Source organism: Fimicolochytrium jonesii (genome assembly GCF_025526975.1).
Source record: "Fimicolochytrium jonesii strain JEL569 chromosome Unknown EV422scaffold_1, whole genome shotgun sequence".
In the NCBI taxonomy this organism is placed as follows: domain Eukaryota; kingdom Fungi; phylum Chytridiomycota; class Chytridiomycetes; order Spizellomycetales; family Powellomycetaceae; genus Fimicolochytrium; species Fimicolochytrium jonesii.
The window spans coordinates 713,244-736,763 of NW_026515668.1; the positions used below are offsets into that span (position 1 = coordinate 713,244).

The 23,520-nt window shown below is 55.9% G+C and overlaps 8 protein-coding genes across 8 annotated transcripts; 6 read left to right on the forward strand and 2 right to left on the reverse strand.

Moving 5' to 3' along the window:
• Positions 1–29: 29 nt before the first annotated feature.
• Positions 30–2,713, forward strand: EV422DRAFT_10507 (HCO3 transporter family-domain-containing protein). Its single transcript, XM_053064544.1, has 4 exons — positions 30–545; positions 780–897; positions 960–1,548; positions 1,609–2,713. Exons 1-4 carry the CDS (start codon positions 260–262, stop codon positions 2,446–2,448), a joined length of 1,833 nt encoding a protein of 610 aa, XP_052930023.1. The 5' UTR covers positions 30–259; the 3' UTR covers positions 2,449–2,713.
• Positions 2,714–3,192: 479 nt separating this feature from the next.
• Positions 3,193–6,391, forward strand: EV422DRAFT_511395 (uncharacterized protein). Its single transcript, XM_053069005.1, has 8 exons — positions 3,193–3,701; positions 3,831–4,008; positions 4,085–4,152; positions 4,220–4,316; positions 4,386–4,483; positions 4,545–5,175; positions 5,247–5,720; positions 5,824–6,391. Exons 1-8 carry the CDS (start codon positions 3,492–3,494, stop codon positions 6,099–6,101), a joined length of 2,034 nt encoding a protein of 677 aa, XP_052930024.1. The 5' UTR covers positions 3,193–3,491; the 3' UTR covers positions 6,102–6,391.
• A 1,341-nt stretch (positions 6,392–7,732) lies between these two features.
• On the reverse strand, positions 7,733–8,616 carry EV422DRAFT_10629 (uncharacterized protein). The gene is made up of 2 exons (XM_053064550.1): positions 8,077–8,616; positions 7,733–7,889 (listed from the first exon to the last, which is right to left on the reverse strand). Exons 1-2 carry the CDS (start codon positions 8,527–8,529, stop codon positions 7,830–7,832), a joined length of 513 nt encoding a protein of 170 aa, XP_052930025.1. The 5' UTR covers positions 8,530–8,616; the 3' UTR covers positions 7,733–7,829.
• A 445-nt stretch (positions 8,617–9,061) lies between these two features.
• Positions 9,062–10,916, forward strand: EV422DRAFT_502533 (mitochondrial protein Pet127-domain-containing protein; the record flags this gene model as incomplete). Its single annotated transcript, XM_053068274.1, has 3 exons — positions 9,062–9,098; positions 9,188–10,074; positions 10,140–10,916. 3 exons carry the CDS (start codon positions 9,062–9,064, stop codon positions 10,914–10,916), a joined length of 1,701 nt encoding a protein of 566 aa, XP_052930026.1.
• A 2,054-nt stretch (positions 10,917–12,970) lies between these two features.
• EV422DRAFT_562835 (uncharacterized protein) lies at positions 12,971–14,243 on the forward strand (the record flags this gene model as incomplete). The annotated part of the gene is made up of 5 exons (XM_053071998.1): positions 12,971–13,295; positions 13,464–13,706; positions 13,770–13,910; positions 13,981–14,104; positions 14,159–14,243. 5 exons carry the CDS (start codon positions 12,971–12,973, stop codon positions 14,241–14,243), a joined length of 918 nt encoding a protein of 305 aa, XP_052930027.1.
• A 249-nt stretch (positions 14,244–14,492) lies between these two features.
• Positions 14,493–15,629, reverse strand: EV422DRAFT_10643 (uncharacterized protein). Its single transcript, XM_053064554.1, has 4 exons — positions 15,448–15,629; positions 15,291–15,367; positions 15,083–15,214; positions 14,493–15,015 (listed from the first exon to the last, which is right to left on the reverse strand). The coding sequence occupies exons 1-4, from the start codon at positions 15,530–15,532 to the stop codon at positions 14,761–14,763; spliced, it is 549 nt and encodes a 182-aa protein (XP_052930028.1). The 5' UTR covers positions 15,533–15,629; the 3' UTR covers positions 14,493–14,760.
• A 192-nt stretch (positions 15,630–15,821) lies between these two features.
• EV422DRAFT_511408 (uncharacterized protein) lies at positions 15,822–17,836 on the forward strand. Its single transcript, XM_053069006.1, has 2 exons — positions 15,822–16,144; positions 16,221–17,836. The coding sequence occupies exons 1-2, from the start codon at positions 15,901–15,903 to the stop codon at positions 17,588–17,590; spliced, it is 1,614 nt and encodes a 537-aa protein (XP_052930029.1). The 5' UTR covers positions 15,822–15,900; the 3' UTR covers positions 17,591–17,836.
• A 637-nt stretch (positions 17,837–18,473) lies between these two features.
• On the forward strand, positions 18,474–21,411 carry EV422DRAFT_10735 (uncharacterized protein). The gene is made up of 4 exons (XM_053064565.1): positions 18,474–18,608; positions 18,684–19,295; positions 19,364–19,521; positions 19,634–21,411. The coding sequence occupies exons 2-4, from the start codon at positions 18,711–18,713 to the stop codon at positions 21,303–21,305; spliced, it is 2,415 nt and encodes an 804-aa protein (XP_052930030.1). The 5' UTR covers positions 18,474–18,608; positions 18,684–18,710; the 3' UTR covers positions 21,306–21,411.
• The last annotated feature ends 2,109 nt before the right edge of the window (positions 21,412–23,520 follow it).

Genomic DNA, 23,520 nt, shown 5'->3' on the forward strand with positions numbered 1-23,520 from the left:
GCGCATTTCACCCGTTATTTCACACCTCCCAAAGCATTAAGGGCAAAAAAGTCGACTTTGTGAGAACGACAACAGGCGGAAAGCGGTTTTGGTTGGAGGCACAGCCAGCACCCAGGCAGTCGTGGTTTCTTTCTGTCTCTGTGTCGGTCGGTCGGTCGGTCGGGTTGGTGGGCTAGCAGGACTGCACGTTGGAAACTGGAATTCCGCTTCTACTCCGCTTCGCTCGGAATTGCAGTCTTCAACAACTCATTCCCGCACAATGGCACCCCTCAAACTCCGCCTCGGGTCCGGCATCGCCTCCGACATCCGCGCCCGGCTCGCCGTCTACCCCTCAGACTGGACCGACGGTCTCCACCCACGTATCCTGCCCGCAACAGTGTTCATATTCACCGCCAACTTGTTGCCGGCGATAGCGTTCTCCAGCTTTATGTTTAGTGCGACGAACGGGGAATACGGAACGACGGAAGTGGTGCTAAGCACGGCGATTTGTAATTTGATTTGGGCGGTGTTTGCGGGGCAGCCGATGGTTATCATGGGCGTTACTGGTGGGTACTGCGGCCCGCGAACGGGGTGAGAGGCGGGCGAGAACGAGCATTTGTGGTTTTTGGAGAGCGGAGCTAGCCTCCGTTCTTTCGACGAGCGACGCGAGCCGCATTCGTTTCTGCTACGACGGCCTTTACGGTTCATTGCGATGGTGGACAGTGGACGGACATCGGGCATCGGCCTCGGACATCGGACATCGGACATGGCACTCAACATGCACTTCATCACCCTTGCAGGACCGGTCGCTTTGTTGACTGCAACGATCTACGGCGTGTGTGTGAAATACAGTGTTGTATTCCTGCCCTTCATGTTCTGGAGTCATGCATGGGCGGCAGTGTTCCATATCATCTTGAGGTAACCCTTCGCGGGCGTTGCTTTGTACGTGATATTGGACCCAACTGAACTCCTTCACGCAGCATAACAAACGCCTGCTCCATCGTAAAGCATACCACCCGCTTCACTTGCGAAACCTTCGAAGTCCTCATCGCCACCGTCTACATCGTCAAAGGCATCGAAGAAATCACCGAAACACCCCTCTCAACCCCCGACTCCCAAAAAATGTCTCTACACCTCCTCGGCGTACTCCTCGGCCTCGGCACGCTTCTCGTCATGCAATTCCTCTCTACGGCCCGGCGATGGATCCTCTTCCGCAATTGGACACGGGCGATTCTCGCCGACTACTGCGCGCCGTTAACCGTGATCCTGTTCACATGCCTGACTCTCATCCCCACATTGAAAGACGTGGGCGTGCCAACGCTACCAGCCCCGCCGCGCTTCGAGACGTCGTCCGGGCGTGCGTGGCTGGTCGAGTTCTGGACACTACCTGTCGGCTGGATCTTTGCGGCGATCGTGCCTGGCCTGATTTTGACGTGTTTGTTCTTCTTTGACCATAACGTGTCGGCGATTATGGCGCAGAGTCCGGTGTTTGGGCTGAAGAAACCGACGGCGTATCATTATGACTTCTTTGTGTTGGGGATTGCGACGTTGATTTGTGGGTTCCTTGGGGTGAGACTTGGCCCGCTCTGACATCGTGCCATATTTTGTTCTGACAAATCCTGTTTACAGATACCAGCCGGCAACGGCCTGATCCCCCAGGCCCCCCTCCACACCAAATCCCTCGCAAAACCCATCTCCCACTCCAAACTCCACCATCCAGCCGCCACAAACCCACCAACCGCCCACACCTTCACAGACCCCCTCACACCCCCCCTCGCCCCCCCGACCGGCGCCCACACACCTACCCCCACCACCACCAGCACCCCGCCCGCAGAATACACCGACGTCCTCGAACAACGCCTCTCCAACCTCCTCCAATCCCTCCTCACCCTCCTCTTCCTCACCCGCCCCTTCCTAACCGCCCTCCGCGCCGTCCCACGACCCGTCCTCGGCGGCCTCTTCCTCTTCATGGGCCTCGGCGCCCTCTCCGCCAACACCTTCTTCTCCCGCATCGTGTTGCTGTGCACCGACCCTCGCCTTGTGCCTAGCCGGTACGAAGCGGCGTTCGGGAGGTGGGGAAAACGGACGGTGAACCTGTTTACGCTGATGCAGGTGGCGATCACCGCGGTGACGTATTGGCTGAGCGAGCGCGCGCCGACGGGGGTGGGGTTGCTTTTCCCCCTCGTGATCCTGGGGCTGGTGCCGGTGAGGCGGTGGGTGTTGCCCAGGTGGTTTGGGAAGGAGGTTGTGGAGTGGTTGGATGATGTTGGGGGGGATGTTGGTGGGAATGTGGGGAACGCGGGAGGGGACGAGGAGGAGGACTGGGCTCGGCGGGAGGCTGTGCGGCATGTGGAGATGGAGATGGGCGTGGGTGGGAAAGACGACGGTGGGACGGGGCGGCATCGTGCTAGGGGGGACGGCGGACATGATGGTGATGACGGTCGGGTTAGGAGCGTGGGAGGCGCATGAATGGGACCCCATCATTTCGCCCACATTCGGGGTTGGATGACCAGATCTAGGACGAGGGCATCTGCCGGACTCGAAGCCTACGCCGTATGTCTCCCCCGTCACATTCGGGTGTTGTTGCGATACCCGTCCAAGGCGTCCATGACATCACACGCTCCTCTCACGGACGGGACCCCGCCAACTCAAATACCTCCCCCGACACTTGGGCATACTTTTGGTTATTTATCTTCACATTATTCCGCGTTGGAGAACGCAATAATGGAGGCGCTTGTACAGTAGTCTATAGATGCAGGACTTCACAGTATATATGTAAAGACGTGGTGCGAATAGAATGCGAGTAGCGGGTCGTTGCGAATAAGGAGAGGACTGTATATGTAGGGGTTTTATCGGAGATTGGCGTTTTTTTCGGGAGTCATGTCGGGTGCTCTGCGAATGCGCCCTGCCCACGTTCCAATTCAGCCAGCACTATTCAGCAAAAGTAAGGCATATCTGCACATGCTGAAGCGCTTATTCCCGAAAATACCGATACCAAATGACAGCGTTATCCGTCGTTGTCGGCCCCATCATTTCAAGCCTGTGGGAAAACAACAATAGCGCACAGCCAGTCGACGTGCTTACACCCCAGCCCCAACGCCCGGAATCCGCCCACGAACACGCTCGCTCTCCTGTGCGTCTTGTGCAGGGGCAAACCTCCCTCCTGCAGGGATTCCCAAGGAGGTTGTGCTGGCGGCTGGCCACCGCGTCGACGCTTACGTGTTCATGTTCAGAACACGTCCCCCGACTGCATTCTACGTGGCGCCCTTCTCCTGGCTGCCCTGGCCTCCCACAGCGAGATGGGCGGCGGATGGGTTCCCGGCCGCCGCGCTCCGGATCCAAGACGACCGGCGCATGCAGCCTGCGTCGGCCGGATGACGGCTTGACCCTGTATAAATAGCCGCAGCCCGATCTAGCTGCCCAATTATAGTACTCATGTATGTTCCAGTTGTATAGTCAGTCATCTTCTCACAGTACGGTACAGTCACTCCCGTATATTTTAGCCAGCTACCATGCCGCCGAACACAGGGCCGCCACCCACTACCGGTAACTTATCCTGGGACCAAGAATTGGGCAGCTGGATTCCTGGTTCCAAAGAGTTGTCCCTTCAACAACTGCCATCCCCAGGTCAGGCCTTGAGTTTCTCACTGAAGGCCGCTGGCGTTGGCTTCTTGGTATATTGTTCGTGGAAGGGATATCAATGGCGGGCTTATCGGAAGAAGGTAGGCGATAGTTGTTCTGCGGCGTCAGGATCAAGTTCCCCCGGAGGCGCAATAGGACTTGTGAGCGAAGCGCGTGGGGTCGTGGGTTCTCGGGCGATACCAAATCCTATTCTTGCATTACATGTGTAGGTCCTTACAATTCAAGACGGAACCATTCTTAAGTGGAAGTTGAGTCGCAATCCTGTGGTTGAAGTGCGGAGCGACGATGGCCTTCTGGGCAAACTGTCCGGTGCAGGCCAGCGCAATATCACACTCTTTGAGGCACTGGAGACTTTGAGATGGGCGCGCGATGATGGGCGCATCAAAGGTCGGTTCCGTTCATTGTTCTGCTACACAAGTCAACACGTGCTTGGAACTAACGACACCTTCCGTATTCCTCCAAGGTCTGGAGATGGATTTTAGCACCGGGTCGAGACTTTTGCTGGCTAGTAAGGGCATGGGTTTTGCACAGGTAGGAAGGCTAAGCAGTTATCATGGATCGTCCTCAGTCGTGTTTATCCTTCTCCGTCATCTTCAAGATGCAAGAACTCCATGAGGCCATCAGAAGTTTTGGCGACGCAAAGAGGTGCGCTTTCGGTGACAACTGTCGACTGGTAGCGTTTACAGACACATTTGGTACAGACTCCGATATCCATCACCTTGAAAGGATCACTGGACCATATTCATAGATGCCTCCCACCACAGATTCTCAGGACCACTACTTCCTTTCGACGGCCTTTGACGAGGTCAAAATGGAGCCCAACGGTGTCATCCCCCTCTACGGCTTCGCGCCGAGGTCACCGGTAAGTATCCAATCTGAAGACGTGCTGATCAAAATGGCATCTCACAACTTTGGTGCGGCAGTTTTTGGGAAACCTGTTGAAAAAGCTGGGGATCGACATGATACCTCTCTCAAAAGGCAAATGCAAAGGCGCCACGGAGCATTTGACGGAGACCAAATACCCACCGCAAATCCTGGACAACCTGGCCTCCCTATTTGCATCGCTCACCGACCAGTTTCGCCGGCAAATTGCGTCTAGCAGGGATGTTGGCCTGAAGAAATTCACCCGCCAAGGCATGAACAAATGGCGCGGGATGTCCGCCGCCTCCAAGGAGCTATCGCCAGCGTCCTCCGCTGCAGACGCGTCTTCGGACCAAAAAGTGAAAGCACTGATGGATGTCGCGCCGCTGACGACAGGAGAAGGTGTGGAAGCCGGCCTGATTGACCGCATCGCCTACAAGCGGGAGCAACTGCACAGGGGTCCCGACAGCGACGTGAAGGAGATGCCGCTTACACGATACAAGTTCCTGCGCGCTGCGGAGGTGAAGAGGGAGGTCAGGAAGATGCCGAGCGACCAGAAAGTGAATGTCGCGCTTGTTTACCTCTCGGGCGCCATCAAAGAGGGCGAGGGGCAGTTTGGTCCTGACAAGGTGGCCAAAGCTATTTTGGACGCTGCGGCGGATAAGAGCATCAGGGCGATCGTGTTCCGCATCGGTGAGCTATCTTGTGGGCAGCCCACTGCAAAACTTCTCACGTTTCTGATCCCCTCGCGCACCGTGCATTAGACACCGGCGGGGGCGGTATGTGGGCCAGCGACACGATCCGCGACGCCGTAGACCACGCACAGAAAACCTACAACAAGCCCATCATCGCAAGCTACGGGAACGCCGCGGCATCGGGAGGCGTGTGGATAAGCATCAACTGCAAGAAGATCCTCGCGTCCCCCGGCACCATCACCGGCTCTATCGGCATCGCCTACGCGCGTCCCATCTTCACACCCGAATTTCTCGACCGGTTCGGCATCACCGTCGATGAGCGACTTGTCCTCACGGACGGAGCGAAAGGGTCGTCGGTGTTTACTCCGCCGACGGGACGCGCCCTGGAGCGGTGGAAGAGTCTGATGGACGGGTACTACCAGACGTTTCTGCGATTGGTGGCGGCGGGGCGGGGGATGACGGTTGAGCAGGTGGCGAGCATCGCGGAAGGGAAGGTGTATACCGGCGAACAGGCGCTCAAACTCGGTCTGATTGACGAGCTTGGTGAGTGGGCATACCCCTTTATCCTGCTCCCGTCATGAAATCAAAACGGTAGTTCTGATCCCCCCCGCAATTCTCTCACCATCCGCTCCCTCGCGGCACCCAGGCGGCCTCCAATCCGCCCTCCGCGTCGCCGTCGCCCACTCCGGAGCCGCGCCCACGTCCCTCCCCATCGTACAGATCTTCCCGCGGCCACAAGGTCTGATCCAGAAACTGGTGGAGAATGGCACAGTGGACGACATGCTGGGCAGTTTGTCGATTGATATGCAGGCGAGTTTGGCGGCGGCCGCGGCGAGGGTTGCTGTGGGTGTGGGTGCGGAGGTTGTGGAGGAGAGGGTCGGGGTGGGTGCGGGGCCGGCCTTGCGGATGCAGCATTTGGATTAGAAGCACTGTCTAATCAAGGGGCTCGGGCGATGATATCCATTCTCGTACTAGCACTGTCGTTCACACCCATGCCTAGCTCTGGTAGTTACTGTAGCCTCATCGCGTAGATCCACATCCTCTCACCTCCACCCCCTTTCTCTGCGCCCCCCGGGCCGGTTCGCCACTTGTACAGGCAGGCGGAAGGGACCCAGGCCCCCTCAACCGCCGCATCGAACCCGAAAGCGGCGTTTTGTATCTTTTTTTTTTTCTTTGAACATGGACCCACCGCAGAAGCTTTGCTTTCTATTGAACCTGACTGGAACTTGGGTCTGGAGACCCATCCCGTCTCTCGGACCTGCATACTGTGGGGTCTTACTTCATCCCGCAAACAAGTTTCGCCGTTTTCGTGCTTATGTAATATGACGCGTCAGCCTGAGGCATCTCAGCGACGCGTTCATGGGGAACGTAACGGCAGTCAGGTGCAGTGTGCAGCTTGCATACCACAACGTACAGTACGTCCTATGCGCAGGCAAAGGACATGCCGGCCTTCAGCGGTACGAGTGCATAGGAGTACCTGGAGCGAGCGATGCACACACGGGCAGTGGTTAGCAGAACAAGAAAGCCACTCAGCTATTTTTTGGAGGCTGCTTCGGGTTCTCCGACCCATGATGGATGATCTTGTTCCACTGACTGAACCAACCCTAATGGAATAGATAAATGCAGCCATTCAGGATGTCATTCGGGTAGCCAACTATTCCACACGACCTTCAGCGTGGTAGATGGTCCAACAACTGAGCTACAGCGCAGGACCCATCCGTCTTCAGGTAAACGAATGAACCTGCAAATTCTTGCAGCTAGCCACGTACAGGACCCAGAACGACATGGTCATTCCCCGAAACAAAAAACTTCGGCGGCACCGTGGTCCGACTCCACTTTTCCAGCACCCCGCACCTTGGAGGTGATGCACACTGGGAGTTACAAGATCGTCGAGAACGTGCTCCTCCTTGTCTCCCAGGCCCTCCGTGCCGTGTGCAACGTGGCTGCTGGCGGGTAGATCTGTGGTTTGGATACACTCCCTGAGGCTGCTGCTGGAACTTGCCAAGTGAGGTGGAGACTGCTGCTGCCGGGATGCAGATGGCTTTTGGAGGTGTCTGAGGCTGGATCGGCGGTCCAACAGTCATGATCGATGGAGGAACCCGCAGAACGACCCGCGAGAACAGGATGGGACGCAACTCGGTTCCCGGAGGTCAAAAAAACGCGTTGAGCGCGTATCACGTAAGCATTGACGGCACTGTCAATACGGCCGTTGCACCCAGCACTCGTCCGACTGAGCAGGCCAGGGAATGAGCTTCTCTATTCGGTTGGTCGTGCACGGGAGACGGCTTTCACCCGCAACACCAACGGGCATAGGTTTCGCTCACATTACTTACTTGTGAAGCCAACAATTTTACGCAGACAGACGACTCTACAGGGATTGACGGGAAGGATGGGGTGGTTCGCCACTACCCCGATTCAGATTTGTAGAAAGCCACCGCTAGCGGGAGGGATCTCGTGAATACGATGAGTGAAGCTAGCGATATGTGGAAGGAAGGGAGGACGGTGCCGGAGGACGTCTAGATATATGTGGGCGTCTAGAAATATGACTGGTGCATCCAGTGGTAATAGTAGGCAGCCCGATGTAAATGGTATATAGATGATGTATGTTTAGTGGATAGAGTGACTTTTCCGGAAGCCACCAAGAACCTTCCGCTAGCCCTTTCTCCAATCGGTTATCTGAAATGGAAGAAATGGAGTGAGGTCATCAGAAGTCTGCATGGAGTTCGGCGACGGGGATGTAGGGATGTAGAGATGTTAGGCGGGGTGATCAAGATAGTAAACAGGAATGTTCGCTATCGTTCGCAGACCGACTGAAGCTCGCTTCGCTCGCCGTCGCATCTATCGTCATCGTCATCACCCGCCATCGTTCACTCCCCGTTCCTCATTCCTCGATACTCACATTTCTCCTTATTCCCTGGCGGACAGCAGCACCACATGCACGGAAAACACAACATACATTAACGATATCTCCGCCGCTCCACTCGCCGGTGCGCACGAACTCATGGTTGCAGTTGAACCAGCTGCTAGTGTAGACTGAGTTGACCGGGATGACCGAGTTACCCCCGTTGACCGGGTTGCCCGAGGCGACCGAGTTGAAGTAGACACGTGGTTGTGCCGTGGTGATAGGAGTGCCGTCGGCGTTGTAGGCGATGGGTCGATGTTGTGCCTCGGGGTAGGGTTGCGGTTGCGGTTGGGCGGCGTAGATTGGGGAGGGTACGGGTTGGCGAGGGGTTGGCAGGCGGTGACGGGCTGAGCGGGGGTGAGTCGCGGCGCCGGTAGTGGGTTGGTATTGCGGAGGGCTTGGGTTCTGGGGGTTGCCCGATTGTTGGTGTTCTTGCTTTTCGGCGGACATTTTGGTATGAGTTGCGAGGCGTGAAACGGAACGCTCGATAGGGCGGGCTCTCCTGCCTGCCGGGGTTCTTTATATACCAAGCGGCGGCGAGCATTGTGCGGGAGCTACTTCAAGTTGGACTTGCCCACTGGCCGTAAGCCTGAGAGGCTGAAACGGAGGGTCCAGGAGCGCCCGGCTAACATCCCCGACGCCGTGCATTGTGGAGAAGCGCCCCAGTTGAAGTTGCTGCAAAGCGCAAGGCTGCGAACAAGGAAACAAGACTGAAAGTTGGATCTGGAGAGGGAGAACTGAGAAAGAGGTATCGAAACGCGTCTCCCACGTCCGAAGGGGCAACGAACGACAACGAGGACAGCAGCTTCTCGAAGCAGGTCAGTTTCGTCCAACGAACACTCGCAAAAAGCATGGCCGGCCTCTTCCACATCCGCCCAACGCTACGGCTGCCTCTCCCTCGCTCCGCCGCTGCCTCCTCGTTCCGTCGCAATGTTCGCTCGCAAGTCGTAGTTCCCGTCTCGTCGTCGCCGTCGTCAGGGACATGTTTTCACACTTGCAAAGTCGCATACAAGCAGAAGGTGAGGGGCGCAAGCTAGAGTCTCACTGGATACCTTTGCCTCACACGTTCATGCTTTCTCTCTTCCTCCCACCCAGCTGAACTTCGCAGAACGCCAGCAAAAGCAGAATTCCCGAGGCGCATGGAACAAAAAGCACAAAAAATCACCCATCCCGCCATCCTCCGACCCCCGCGGCTGGGACTTCCGCTCCGAATCCGACCGGCAGCTCGTGCCCGATGGGTGGGCGACCATCGTCCCTGAACCCTTTGAGCAATCCACAGCCGCCATCCCCCTCGAACCGGCCAAAATCCCGCGACTAGCCCACGGCCTCGAAAAAGTGCTCGAACGGCCGGGGATACATTACCTGAAAGACCCAGAGACCGGCGAGTACAATTTCGACCCATGGCTGGAGAATATCTGTCAGCCGGAGGACTTCGACTATACGAAATTGCCTGAGTACATGATTGCATCCACCGACACGAATGCGCATCAGATTGCAAGGAAGCACGGGGCGCGGTACGTCTCCTCCACGTCCTCCATCACCAGCCTGGTCGCCAAAATGTACCTACACATCTCGGAGGAGCGGCCGCCCAACATCGCCTCCTTCTCGCACGCTCTGGACGGCGAACCACACACCTTCACCAAAACCCAGCGCCTCCCCACATCCGCCCTTCTGAAAAGCCTGGGCGACGGGCTGTATGCCGTCGACGCCGACAAGTCTGCTCAAGGAGACAACGGGAACATCATGCAGATTCTGGGAAAATCGATGGAGCTAATGCTGACGGCCCCCCCGGAGAGGTTTGAGAAGTTTACGGTCGCGAATTCGGCCAATCTGAAACCTGAGGAGTTGGATGAGGATTACCATCGGTTTACGAAGCTGGACAAGTTCATGTTAAGGGCGCAGATGGATTGTTATGATGAGCGGCTGCCGTACAAGACGTTCGATTTGAAGACGAGGGCCACCTTGGCTGTTCGGATGGATCCGGCGGGGTATAAGGTGCGTCTGCTTTGTAAGCGTTTCCGGAATTCACTCGACTGCTAACGTTTTCACGATTCATACAGGAAAATCTCGACTACATCCTCAACAAAGAAGAAGGCCTCATCAACTCCTTCGAACGCGAAGACTACGACATGCTCCGCTCCGCCTTCCTCAAATACTCCTTCCAAGCCCGGATCGGCGGCATGGACGGCATCTTCGTCTGCTACCACAACACCTCCACCGTCTTTGGGTTCCAATACTTCCCCATCGCAGACATGGACCGTTTGCTGTTCGGCACCCCGGAATTCGGCCAGCAAAGTTTCGACATCTCCCTCAAACTCCTTGGGCGGTTGCTGGACGCCGTGACCAACGCGTTCCCGGACACGGATACCCGCGTGACGATGGGGAGGGGCATCGATGGCAAATTCCACACGTTTGCGGAACCCGTCTCCATCCCCGCCCTGACCAACATCCCCGAGCCCACGGCGCCACCCATGAAATGGACCCTCCACACCGCGTCCAAGATCAACGACGAGTTCACCACGCCCCTCTTCTTCACCCCCCCGGACAAGTGGACCGTGCATTATAACCTTGTCAAGAGCCCGCATTCGGGGAGGAGGTTGAGCGAGGAGTGTGAGAAGTTTAGGGAGCTTGCTAGTGGGGAGAAACGGGGTCCGGACGGGAAGAAGGAGAGGGGGAGGAATTTCAAGTTTATTGATTCGTTGAGGAGGATGGCGGGGTTGCCGCGCATTGACAGGGGGCTGGGGGAGGCGGGGGAGAGGGAGGAGGGGGGGTGGGAAAGGGAGAGGGAGCGGGAGAGGGGGAGGGAGAGGTTTGAGCGGGAGCGAGTTGGGAGGTGATCTGACTTCTCGGGGCTTCCAAGACCTTGCCCACTTTGGAATCGAAGATGGGTGGGGACCGCCTAGCGCATCCCTTCTTGGCGATCCCCTCGCAAACCGTGCGTTCAAGCAAACGCGGGCGGGCGACATCCAGTGAATATAGTACGCACGTCATATATATGTATCAGGAATAGCGTACCTCTATAGACCCCAAAAAAACTAAACTGTACACTATCTAAATCGTCACCACCGGTGTAAGGAGTCACACTATGCCAATTCAATCGGTAGTAGCGACGGGTGGTGTGTGCAAAGGGCAGGGACGTAATCAACGCGGGCTGATACTCACCCTGCCTTCTCACAATTCCACACCCACAATCTCGTTCATTCACACCCCAACCCCCCAAAAATCCCCCGCTACACCTCCCCACCCACCGCAATCCCCTCAACCTCCCTCACAACCCCCTCAATCTCCTCGACCACCTCCGTCTCAATATACGGCTGGTGCAGCCATGCCGAGAGCAGAAACATCCCATGCGCGCGGTGGTGTGGTTCGTGGGGTGGTGGTAGACGGGGGTGAGTATCACTGTCGCCAGCACTGCCGGTGGTGTTGTGGATGGTGATGTCGTGTGAGGAGGTGATAAAGTTTGCGATCCGAGCTTTTAAGGACGTTTCCAGGGCGTACATGTCCGTCAGGCGGCGCATTAGACCCACTACCTCCCAAAAAAACTGTCAGTTAAGCCCCTCCCCCACATCCTGCGAAAAGGGAACAAAAACACATACAATGCCCTTCCAGAGACGAAATCCTAAACACGGCCATCTCAGCCGCCTTCTCGCCAACATTATCGATTGTGTCGTCTACCAACGCCGAGACGCGCAGGAGGACGGTTTGCATCTTTGTGAGGAGGTGTTGCAGGCGGTCTACTATGCTGTGTAGTTCGCGGAGGGGGGTTGTGAGGTCGTCAGGGGGTGGTGGGAGGGAGGTGGGGGAGGGATGGGGGGAGAAGGCGGATTTTGTGGATTTTTCTCTGTGTGATGGAGGCTGTGTGAGTATTGGAAACGGTCGATGCTCGCCCCTCGCTTCGCTCACCACCGTCTTCGGTGACTTTGCTTCATCGCCCTCCTAGCTCAACCCCATTTGCCCCCCCAAAGACTAACCTCCCCTTCAGCCCAGTGTTAACAATCAAATTCGCTACCCTCAATCCATCGGTATCGAGCTCCTGCCATTGATTTTTGAAATAGTAGATGTCCTGCCATGCTGTGCGGGTGGCGCGTTGGAGGGAGGCGACTTGTTGGGGTGGAATTTGCTGTTGGTGGGTGTGTGGGGAGGGTGATGAGGGCGAAGGCGAGGGACTGTGCATGGCGGGTTGAAGGGTGGCAGGACACGGATGATGCCGGGGTGATGGTGCGTTGGAAGTTGGAAATTGGAAGTTCCACAGGAGTCGTCCTGGCTTCGCAGGAGAGTTCGAAAGAGACTTGACGCGTGTTCGCCTTGTTCGCCCCTTCGCTCCCCCCAAGTCCCCCAAGTTACCCCCTTGCCCCACCGCTTCTCTCCCCCATCCAGGGGCCACATCGACCCCTCCCTCATCTCCCAAAGCCGCTCATTTTCCGTCCGCTATTTCACAATGCGAGGACAATGAGGTTTCATTATATTAGGACTAGCATGCGCCAAAACTGGCGTGCGATTCCAATGCTTGCGCATGACGACCTTGACTTCACCCCCTGCAGGGGAAAGCAAGGAGTGAGAGGATGTGTGCGGCGAACATCCATGGTACATGTTACTGGAAGAGATGACATCCTCTAATACAGCCGCAGGGAAAAGCCCGAAAACCAGTGGGACAGCCGGAAGCTCCGAAGTGTTCCGCCGACCGCGTGTCCGAAAGGACAAGTTTTCGCTTGTCACACTCTGGATCTGGCAGAAGCGATATCTGCCTCCGGTTGCTCGCCCCATTCATACGTACGTACGGCGAGCAACCACTGACTCCAGGCTGACATGCTCACGGCATCGCTCGCTATCAAAGCAGTGTGTGGTCCGTCATTGTAGCCCGCCACCTCCCGTCGCCACAATTCCGCCCACCATGTCTCTCCTCCTCCGCACCCTCCTTGCAACCCACTCCTTTCTCTCCTCCCTCGCAACCTTCTTCACGCTCACTGTCACCTCCGCCAACAGCCGCCGTTTACTACCACCGCCACCACCCCCAATAGAGCTAACGAACGAGAATGCGCGGACGAGGGAGCATGTTGCTGTTGTTTTTAGGAGGGGGAGAAATGGGGGAAATGGAGGGGAAACTGTGAATTGTAATGGGCGGATGGAAGGGGAAGGGTTGGTTGAGGAAGTAGAGAGGATTGTTGGATGGTGTTTGGAGGCTGGGGTCAGGGTGTTGACGGTCTTTGATGATAAGGGTAGGTTTCCGAGTGTGTTGTGGTGTTGTTTGTTTTATGGGAAGGTGTGCGGCGGTGTGTCGGAGTGTGTAAATGGGGCCGCTGACGGGAAGGGACTGTGTTTCTCGGCCATCATTGAACATGCCGTACTTGAACCTCCATCTTTTTCTCACACTCCTTCCCAACCAGGCCTCCTAAAAACCAAAGCCGCCCACCTGCACCGCACCCTCAAATCCACCCTCAGCCCCTCCATAAAGCAGCCATACACCATCGGATCATCCACCCCACCACGGCAAGAGGAATCCGACCCTGTAGTTGTCCAAGTATACACCAGCGGCCGCCGTATCCCCAAAACGACAGCCCAACAACGCACAGACGAAGCGGTAGACGTTGACAGCGCGCATAATTCGGATGACGAGGGGGGAACTATCGGTTCGTGCATCAATCTCATCACTCATATTCCCCGCAAGTACTGATGTGTATGTGAAAACTCAGACCTGCACATCAACATCGTCTCCCCAACGGACGGCCGACAAGCCCTTGTCGATGCCGCAAAGGCGCTCGCTCGCGAGGCTATCACCAAAACATCTCCCACCATCGTTGATGTCGATATCGTGGACCGCATACTCCATAAAGGTACGTCTGTGTCCTGTACTTTATTACCACATATGTCAGGGGGATGAACTGATGCTGCGGATATTGGTAGGACGAGATGCATCCCTCCGTATAAACAGCAGCGAACCACAACTCGTCTTCCTGACACATACGGATCCGGAGTTTATCACAATTGGGAATTTCCTGCCATGGGAGATCCGGTTGTCGGAGTTTTGGTAGGGCTTTTGCCATTCCATATTGAGGACTGCACCACTGACATCTATCCATAGGCCTGTACCAAGGGAGCTGACACAGGCGGAGTTTGTGGACGGGTTGCGGCATATGGCGTCGTGCCAGCAGCGGTTCGGGAAATGAAGTGAAACGGCCTTCCTGCATGGAGTTGACCCACCCGATAGACATACCAATTCACGACATCTAGTATTCTCATTCGGCTTTTTTGGGGTTGCGGTTGGGAGAAGCGTAGGACGGCGTAGATGGTAGATGGGGTAACTTATGAGAATACAGAATACACATGAGCATAGTGCATATGTAGCCTCCAATGGGATGTTCGGTCAGACGGCGTAAATCGAAAAATGTGGATTAGTCCCTGCGTAGCAACCTCGATTTGCCCCCACCCGGACAAGCAGAGAATCATATCTGCCTTCAGACGGTCAATTAAACCATAGAAACACACTGTTCGCAACACTTTGTACAACCAAGCCAGCGTTGGGTTCAATATGAAGAAAAAATTACGTTGAAATACAGGTGGGTGGTATTTGATGGATGTTCCTAAAAAACTACCGCCGTTCTAGCGCGGGATGCCGGGGTGATGGTGATATTTATGGCGGGGTGGAATATGGCGGATGCTTTGCGTGGTGAGACAATGCTGCATTTACGCGTTGTCAAAGTCAAAGTCATCACCGAAGACAACATCGTCGTCCGAGTCGTCGTCGTTGGCCTCAGGGAAGCAGCCCTTGGAGCGAAGGTACTCGATACCCTTGGTGAGGGCCTCGTCGCGGACCTTGAGGGTGAAGATGCCCTTGTCGGGGTTGGCGAGGATCTCGCCGGACGCGAGGAGGTTGTCACCGGAGAGGACCTTGCCGTCGTAGTGGCCGACGACGCTTTGGAGCCACTCCTTGGCGTCGATCTAGCGGAACGGAGCTATAGTTATTTCCACATCGAGCAAACTCGTCTGCAAATAATCCGGCACGCACCTTGTCCTTCTTGGACTCAGGGACGTGAGCAACGATCGCGACGCGCTCGTCGTTGGTAGAGAAGATCATCTTTCCAATGTCGCCGGCTCCACCCTTGCGCTCTTCCTCGGCGTCGTCACATGGGGCGTTCATCTACTCAAAGCAAATTACTCCTCGTCAGATCTCTCGTCTCGTTAACATGCGGATTGGTGATGAAGTGAGTACATACCGCCTTGACGGACTCGATGAGGAGCTCAACGTCACCCTCGGGCTCGTCGACCTTGGTGCAGAAGAACTCGAGACCGCCTATTCATTACAAAGGAGATGCGATTCGACAGTCAGCAATAGTACAGTCAGTGAGGTGTGAGAATCCACATTCTACATACCCATGGTAGCGGCTCCCTCGATCTCAACACCACGCTTTCCACCCTCCTTCACGACCTTCTTGAGCTTCTTGTCGTCGACGGGCATGGTTGCGATTGTTATTGACGGTTTGGGAGTGTGGGGTAAGGGGGGAGGATTCAAGAGTTATGGTGGCTTTTGAAGAGACGGCGAGCAAAAGTTTTCGTATGGCGGTTGCGGGGTGTCGCTGTAGTAAGGAATGTGGGGGAGGTGGCGGCGGAGGGATATCCGCACACTCATCTGTGTCATGGCACGTGGAGAGTCACGTGAAACGAGGATAGACTAATGAGCGGTTGTTTTTGATGTGACATTCCTTCTGGGCGATTTTCCCACGGACTGTTTCTTTCCCACGCACCACATCTCAGGCATCGCATACATTTGCATCGAGTTGCCCAGGCAACAACGACAGTACTTCTCACAGGCGCCTATACCGAACGATGGACGACAACCCCTTCGCCGAAATCGCGGCTCGGCCTGCCCTCACAAAGACTTACAGGCGACCCGCGGGAGGCATCGCCCGCGCTCAGCACGCGGGGACGGCCATGCGAATGCATTCGCGGCCGTCGCAGCAACAACAGCACGGCGGGACAAGAAAGGGCGCGCTGCGAACGGATGAGCAGAAGATGCAGTCGGGTGACGAGCAGGAAAATGGGGGACCGATTAAGGGTGAATCTGAGAAGGGTATGTCACAGTCGAAGTCGACGGGTTCAAGTTACATATAGCGCTGTTTTTCTGAGGCCCTCGATATCGCTTCAAGGGCAAGGCGGGAAGATTAATCAAAAGAAGCCACGCTTTACTGGCACTCATCGAACCAAAACGGCCTTGTCATCGAAACAAAACGGAAGCCTGCTTCGTAGTTCCGATCAACAAACAAAGGCTGGGGCTTCCTCCTCGACGTCAAACCGCGCGACGAAATCCTCCAAGAAAAGCGCTCAACATAATAAAGTCCTCACCGGTATGCGCTTACCCAGTGACCCCATCAACGTCTTCCGCGATGATTCCTCGGACGACGACGCGTCGGCTGTGGAAGGAGCTGAGCCCGCCGACAACGGTGCAGCAGATGGTGATTTCCCAAGGAACGCGTCGCCTGTTCCGTCCGACATGTCGCTCGCCTCAACGCCTTCGCCAGGCCCGCCGCAAATCTTTGGGCGTCCCTCCGTTACTACTCTTGGCCCTATACATAGACCGCTGGGACCGGCAGCGACTGCGCGTAACCGCGTAGCTGACAATGCACGACAGGATACTGGAAGGAGCATCGTGCAACAGACACCACTCATGAGGTCTTCGTCGCAGCAGCATATAGAACATAAAGACCGCGGGAAAGCTACTCAGAAGATGACCACTCCGCCTACTGCAGCTGTAGGGTCACCATGGGCAATCTCATCCGGCGCGCCTCGTCGCAAATCTCAATCCTTCGTATTTAAAAATGCAGCTAAGCACGGGGATAGTGGATCAACGAAAACCTCGCGGGAGATGGGGTCTGTGTCGAATACCATCGTGGCGAAACGGTGGCAAGCGGATGTGGCGGAGGATACGGTGCAAACTAGACCACGGGGCATTCTGATCAGCAGCCCGGCTCTAGACAGCATTCTGAACAACATGATCAAGAAGCCGCGGTCCCCGAAGATTCGTTTTTCAGATGACGATGTCTTCGGAGGGTCGGAGAAGCTCGACGCGAGGGGAACGGTCGATGTCGGTGGAGGGGACGGCTTGATGGAGAGAAGTAACGATATGGGTAGCGTGCCGCCGCCTGCAATCGAGCAAGACATGGAAAGTGATGGATCTGGGAATGAAGAGCAACAGAAGCCGTTCACACATGGTGAGATAATATACGTCAGTTCCCACATCCGGCCATCGTCCCTGTTTTACCCGCTTCCCTTCCGCCAGATAAAACACCTATCCAGCTACCAACCACCCGCCCATCGACCCCACCCGCCCGCGCACACCCAGCAGCAGCCTCACCAGATCCACTCCTCACCTACCTCGCCGAATTCGCAAACATGCCCGCCAGCGCAGGTCGTCGCCAGTCGGGGTATGCGCGTGCTAGGGCTCGGATGGCTGAGTTGGGTGGTGAGAGTGAGGATGAACTTGTGGTTATCGTGCGGATGTGACTGTGTGACTTGTTAGGGGTGGGGATTGGATGTATAGGGATGATGGACAGAATTAGATCTCGATGGGGGAGAAACCTATTAGGCAATCATTGGGCATCCTCGGGCGTCGAGTATTTCAGGAGGAGGATGTTAATCAGGGTGAGGAGAGGGAGTGTGGGTTTGTGGGGTTCGTCGGTGGACATAGCTTAGACAGGGTCGCCTCAACCATTTTCTGTACCTGTACATACGTTTTCTTGCAAAAAATGGTCAATCCGTGAAGCAGTAGTGACGACTTTATCTGGGAAGACAAACCGAGAAGTACAGTACGTAGATGGCAACGTTTCATGGCAGTCCAGGGGGCCAACGCGTCCGGCCGTTTCTCATCAAAGATTGGAGATTGTGTGATGATGATTAGAAGGTTGTAAATGAAATCAGGAGCTGTGCAACATGCTTTGCCTAAATTGCCTTGCGTGGCTGACACCCATCCATTGACAATCAGATTATCAGGCCGTTTGCCACGCGGGGCCTCGCTCGCAGAACAGAACAACAACACCACCTCCGACGCCCGGCTTTCCGTTCCCGTACAAACTCCCACCACAGACTCGACACTCAGACACCCCTTCTTCAGAGTCGCCTCTCGCAAAAGCTTGAAAGGGCTGCTCCCCCACTGGACCCCCAGCCGGTCTAGCGTTTCCAGCCGACTCGACTCATCTGGCTCCAGAGAAAGGTAAGCCTGACGTTTCCACAGCTCAGCTAGCTTCACAAGACTGGACCTCTCCCCCCCGGAACGTATGTACACACGCGAGAGTGGGAGAGTGCATTATCTCCACGATTACCCTTGCCTTGCCGGCCTGCGTGTGCATGGAGACGCGCAAGGACCTGACCGCCAAAGTTAGCCTCTTGATGAAAGCCTCCGGGAGTTTGGAAGCTTCTTCGCCGAAAAACCATCACGCGCCTGACTCCATCCTCCGTCTTTTCCCCACAGGAACAGGACGCTTAGCACCGCAATCACTTCCGATACACGCAGTAAACGCTGAGCTCATACACAGCAGTAGGTAGGTACGAGGATCCTCGATTTTACAGTCGGCGGCAACGCTATGTGAAACAGCTCACAGTTTCACCCCACACAGCATCACCCGCACCCATAGCCCGCAATCATGCGCATCAAAAGGCTTACAATAGGAGCATACCACCAAGACAGCACCGTCCATGCCTTCTCGGTGTATCACTCTCCATCGCCGGCCCCCGGCGGAGTCGCCCCCGACGTCAACTTCTTTCGCCTGCAAGACCTGGACGCCATGTTCTTTCGAAAGGACCCCGGCTACATCCAAAGCACCGGAAAGATATCCGCTACCTTCCTCTCTTCCCCCGCACACATAATACGGGATCACGCAACAGGGGATGTGTATATATCTGCAGCGGCTTTGGAGGATACGGCGAAGAGACTGGGCAATTATTTACTTGCGGAGGTGTCGTCTCTGACGCGGGACCAGGTGAAAACTGGAGTCGCGAACGATATGCTGAAGAGCCTCGATGGATTCCAGTCGAAGCAGCCGTTTGTTGAGGGCGAACAGGAATTGACTACCGACGAGGAAGCCGCGAGGAGGAACGGTGGGGAAGGTAGAAGGAGGAGAGATAATTCTCGGTCTCCAGAGGCTGAGCCGATGGATACAGATGTTAAGCCACCGCAAAGGCATGACAGTGGAGAATCCTATCGGAGTGGCAGGAGTGAAGCTGGACAGGTTTGTAAAATCTGCAAACTTGCCGTGCAATTATTGTGCCGTGTAATTCACAAGTGTCATGGTTCTAGCGTTCCGAGGCGCCCTCTGCATCTCCAGCTCTCTCAAGGCAAAGGGAATCATCCTCCGAAAGATTGGAGCTTCGGCCACATTCCGATGTCGGTCCGGGGCAGTCTCCTGGGAAACCTGCCTTGCGGCTTCAGGACTCTAACGAGTCTTTGCATAGAGGGTAAGCTTGGGCAATATTGTGGGCACCCGACATTGCAGCATACTCCGGGCTGGAATTTGTACGCTCTCGCTGGGCCAAAATCTAATCTGCATTCCCAAATCTCGTACCCAAGATCGACTGAAATTGACACCGCGCCGGTGAAACGAAACCGCTCAGACGCTGAGCTTTCCGAGTCAGCGCAGTCCGAAGCAACCTCAGAAGCCCTCAATGATGATCCACAAGGCGCAGGACGCCCTAGGCAACGCAAACGGTTATCCATCAACACCGCCGTGGGTCACAATCTCCCGGGACGCATGTCTTCTTCTGCCCTGAGCGCAAACCCGGAGGTTCTCGAACAGGTTCGCAGCAGTCTTCTACTGAAGCAACAACAGCAGGCTATCATTGAGGCGAGGCAAACCGCGCAGTACCAGCGCAATGGCCCCATGTCCGCCAATCCGGACGGGTCTATGCGACCACCCATGTCGGCGGGTGGACCAAATGCGGGGAGTTTCGACCAACGCGGAAATCGGAGACAGTCTTCGCCGAAATTCAAGAAAGGGAAATTGAGCGTCTGGACGGGAGAAGGCACGTCCGGCGCTGGAGGCGGTCCGAACCCTCCGTCTGTGTTGCACCCACCTGCGGGCCGCTCTCATGGATCACCGTCCAGTTCCTCCCTGCTTTCGCCGAGACATCTCAATCCGCAACCTGGAAAAAGCACGAAACTATCGGCTCGCGGTGCTGGAGCCCCGACGGGAGCAGAAGCGTCGCGATACAACCCCGTGTCTATCATGTCTCCTCGCGGCGGGGAGTTCCCTTCGCGAGAACTACCACTTCCGACCCCGATGCACCCTCACCACGGATCTGGCGCACAGGATCGTGATGGCCCGCCTCGGTCTCCGTTGCCACATATGGGTCACAGTCAGAAACACTTCTCCTCAAGCTCCTTGGCGCCGCCGCCATCTCCTGCGTCCGGATTCCCTCAACAAAGTGGGCACCCAGGAAGCAACAATCCGCCCCACTCTGCCTTACCGCAATCCCTGGCCATCAGCAAGTCTGCATTTGTTTCCGTCGCCGAAGCGATGTACGACCAGGTCGAAGAGACGGCCCGGCTGCAGTACACCCTCCGCGACCAGATCCGTCGCTCGACCGCCATGCTGCAGACTCTCCAATCCAGCGGACAGATGATCGAAGGCCTCGTCCGTGGCCATTTCAGGGAAATGCAAGTCGCATACGGAGAAAAGTTCGGCAGCGCATTGTACGAACTCTCCCGCCGCGTCGAACGGCTTGAGCGCGGAACAGCCGCCAATTCGCGAGCGGGCACCGTCGAGAACGGGTACGACAACGACGATGAGAATGGAAACAACAAGGCCGCCCATCGCCGACAACGGAGTAGCAGCCATTTACTGGAAACCGGCACCGCGGACCACCACCACCACAGCTCCAGCTCATCCCGCCACGCCACCCCCGCCGTCATGCCAACCATCACAACCACAGCCTCCTCCCCCTCCCTCCCCACAGGTCCAAGCATATCCCACCCGCAACAACGGTCCCGATACAACTCGGCCTCCCCGCGACCCGCCCCCGTCGGCGGTGACTCATCCACCGCCACACAAGCCGCCGGCGGATCATCATGGGGATTCAGAGGCGGTCCGCCGACCGCGGTGCCGGAGAACGCGGGGAATATGACTTTGCCGCTGCCTGGAGAGACGGCGGCGACGGAGGGGAGGAAGGAGGGGTACGAGGGAACGTTGATTCAGACTTTGATGGAGAGGGTGGAGAAGTTGGAAGGGAAGCGGAGGGAGTAGATTCGTTGGTGGAATGGGTTTGTGGGATTCTGAGGGATATTGGTGGGGTAGGGATGTTCTCACATCCATGCCCCAGTTCGGAAAACAGTTGAGAAAAGCGAGGGCATGTTGGGGGTTTGGCAAATTTCGGGATGGGGGATACCGTGGAGAAGGGTGACATTAGGGAAGTGAGCAGATGAGGTAACGCATTGAGGAAGGAGGGAACTTAAGAGCTATATAGGCACACCGAAAGAAAAAAGGATCGGATGGGGGCTTTCTCCCTCCCTCACTCTATTTTCATACATCAAATAGCAACGAACCGTTGCCATCACCAATACGCTCTGTGTGCGTTTGATCGTTCGCGTCCCCCAACCTTGGAATTGGCACATCCAATCTGCATCGCAGTTTGCGGTTAGCCATGAGAGCCTTCGCGGATGGAAAGAAGAGGAACATACGCCCTCTGTTCAACTTCAGCCGTGAATGTGGAGACGCGTCTCCTCCTCGCCTCCTTGTTCAATCCAAGATTGAATACCCACTCATCCACAGTTCCGCAACGTCGGTAAAGTATTTTACTGTATTATCAACGCCTGGAATCTCATGCCCTCCAAGGTGTAAAGGAGCCTCCAAGACAATGCATGATATCCAACTCTACTTCCCCCAAACCTCGCCACACAGTACGCATCGGTCCCGTCTCTCAAACGTGAAATGCCGCTCCAGTCAGTCCCACCATTCCCCACCTCCCGTAACGCCGATCAATAGCTGTCCTAGCCCTCGAAGATCTGCGCGTCGCCTTACGGTGACAGACTCCCCCGTACGGACGCGTACGTCCAGAGAAAGATCGTGGCCATCGACAAACATTGTCATTGGAAGCAGATCCATCTTTTCACCTAAATTGCACACTAGCCCCCAGCGTAAGCAGGTGGCTGTGTTGAGATGGGGGGGTTCCTCATCCGGCTTGGCACTCGCCGTCACAACCATAGCGGGCCAAACTCGCCGTCACGAAAATGCGCGTGTGCTGCACATTTGGCAGAAGCGCTGCATATTCTCAATGGCCCTGCTGCAAGAGGGAGTTTGGCTTTGTCGCTTCTGGCTTCGAAGGAGGCGAACCCGTTCTTCGAGGGGCTTTGAGCAGGGTCAGGACCCCGTTTTCGGGGCTCTATGCCCGTCACTTTTCGGACACGCTCGCGTCAATTCGACAGTATGCATTTTCGGACAATCTGCTTCACCCGGAGGTAAACGATGGACATCCTGTACATAACATATATATAGGCATATCCACATGAAGAACACGCTGGCTTACGCCACAGTGAAGCTGCCGGTGAAGCTTATCGATAGTCGGATTGCGAGCGAGGTCACAATTCTCGGCGTCGAAGGCTCAAAGCGTCGATGATGTGCTGACAAAGCAAGAATCGTGACAAAACGCGTCGATAACGCGTCGAGTCTGGGAAGGTGTGTGAGGAAAGCTTTGTACTAGCGGGTCGGAAGGCAATCTACGAGTTCTGACATAGTACAGGGGCCGGTTCCTGTACACCGATGTTTTTGCCGTGGCTCTATCAAGGCTTTGGGCGCTTCATATTGGTATGGGAGAATGGTGAAATGATACAAGGACAGGGGTTAAGGGACTGGCGCTTATCTCCTACTCCCGTTTGCCAACGTCCCTAATGCTTGTCATTGTTGCCATCAAAATCTGAACAGTATCTCAGCTCAACACGTTAGCCTTCATCTTACATGCTTTCCGCAGATCAACGGAATTTGAAAAGCATCCATTAGAGGCCGAACGTTTTCCTGGACCAGTTTACTCAACCTTGTCATTTCGTAAGGCGTGCGTGCGCATTGCGGGGCACGGTAAAGAAGACTCAAGACCTGCGCCTCCCGCAGCTTATTCCACTGCCAATTGTAGCTGGGGGATAGTTTTGCCCGAAAAAATGGTGATTTCCTTGGACAAGGTTGAATCGTTAACGCGTCAGAAACGCGTCGAACCTGTATATGTACATGTAGGAGCCGAGACTTCTCTACATGTCCAGTCTGGCCCACGTCTCTCATCCGACTCTGTGTCATGCTTGCGCTGTTGAAAGCACATCGTCAGAGTTTTCCCACCACCTTAAGTGCTTGCTTGGCGGGCCTGCCACGAGATCATGCGATGAGGGAGATAACAGGTCGGTAAACCCGTCGAACAGAATTTTCGTGCACGAGCCAGCTTCAACTGCGTGTCCCCTGATGCCCTTTCATGGCGCTG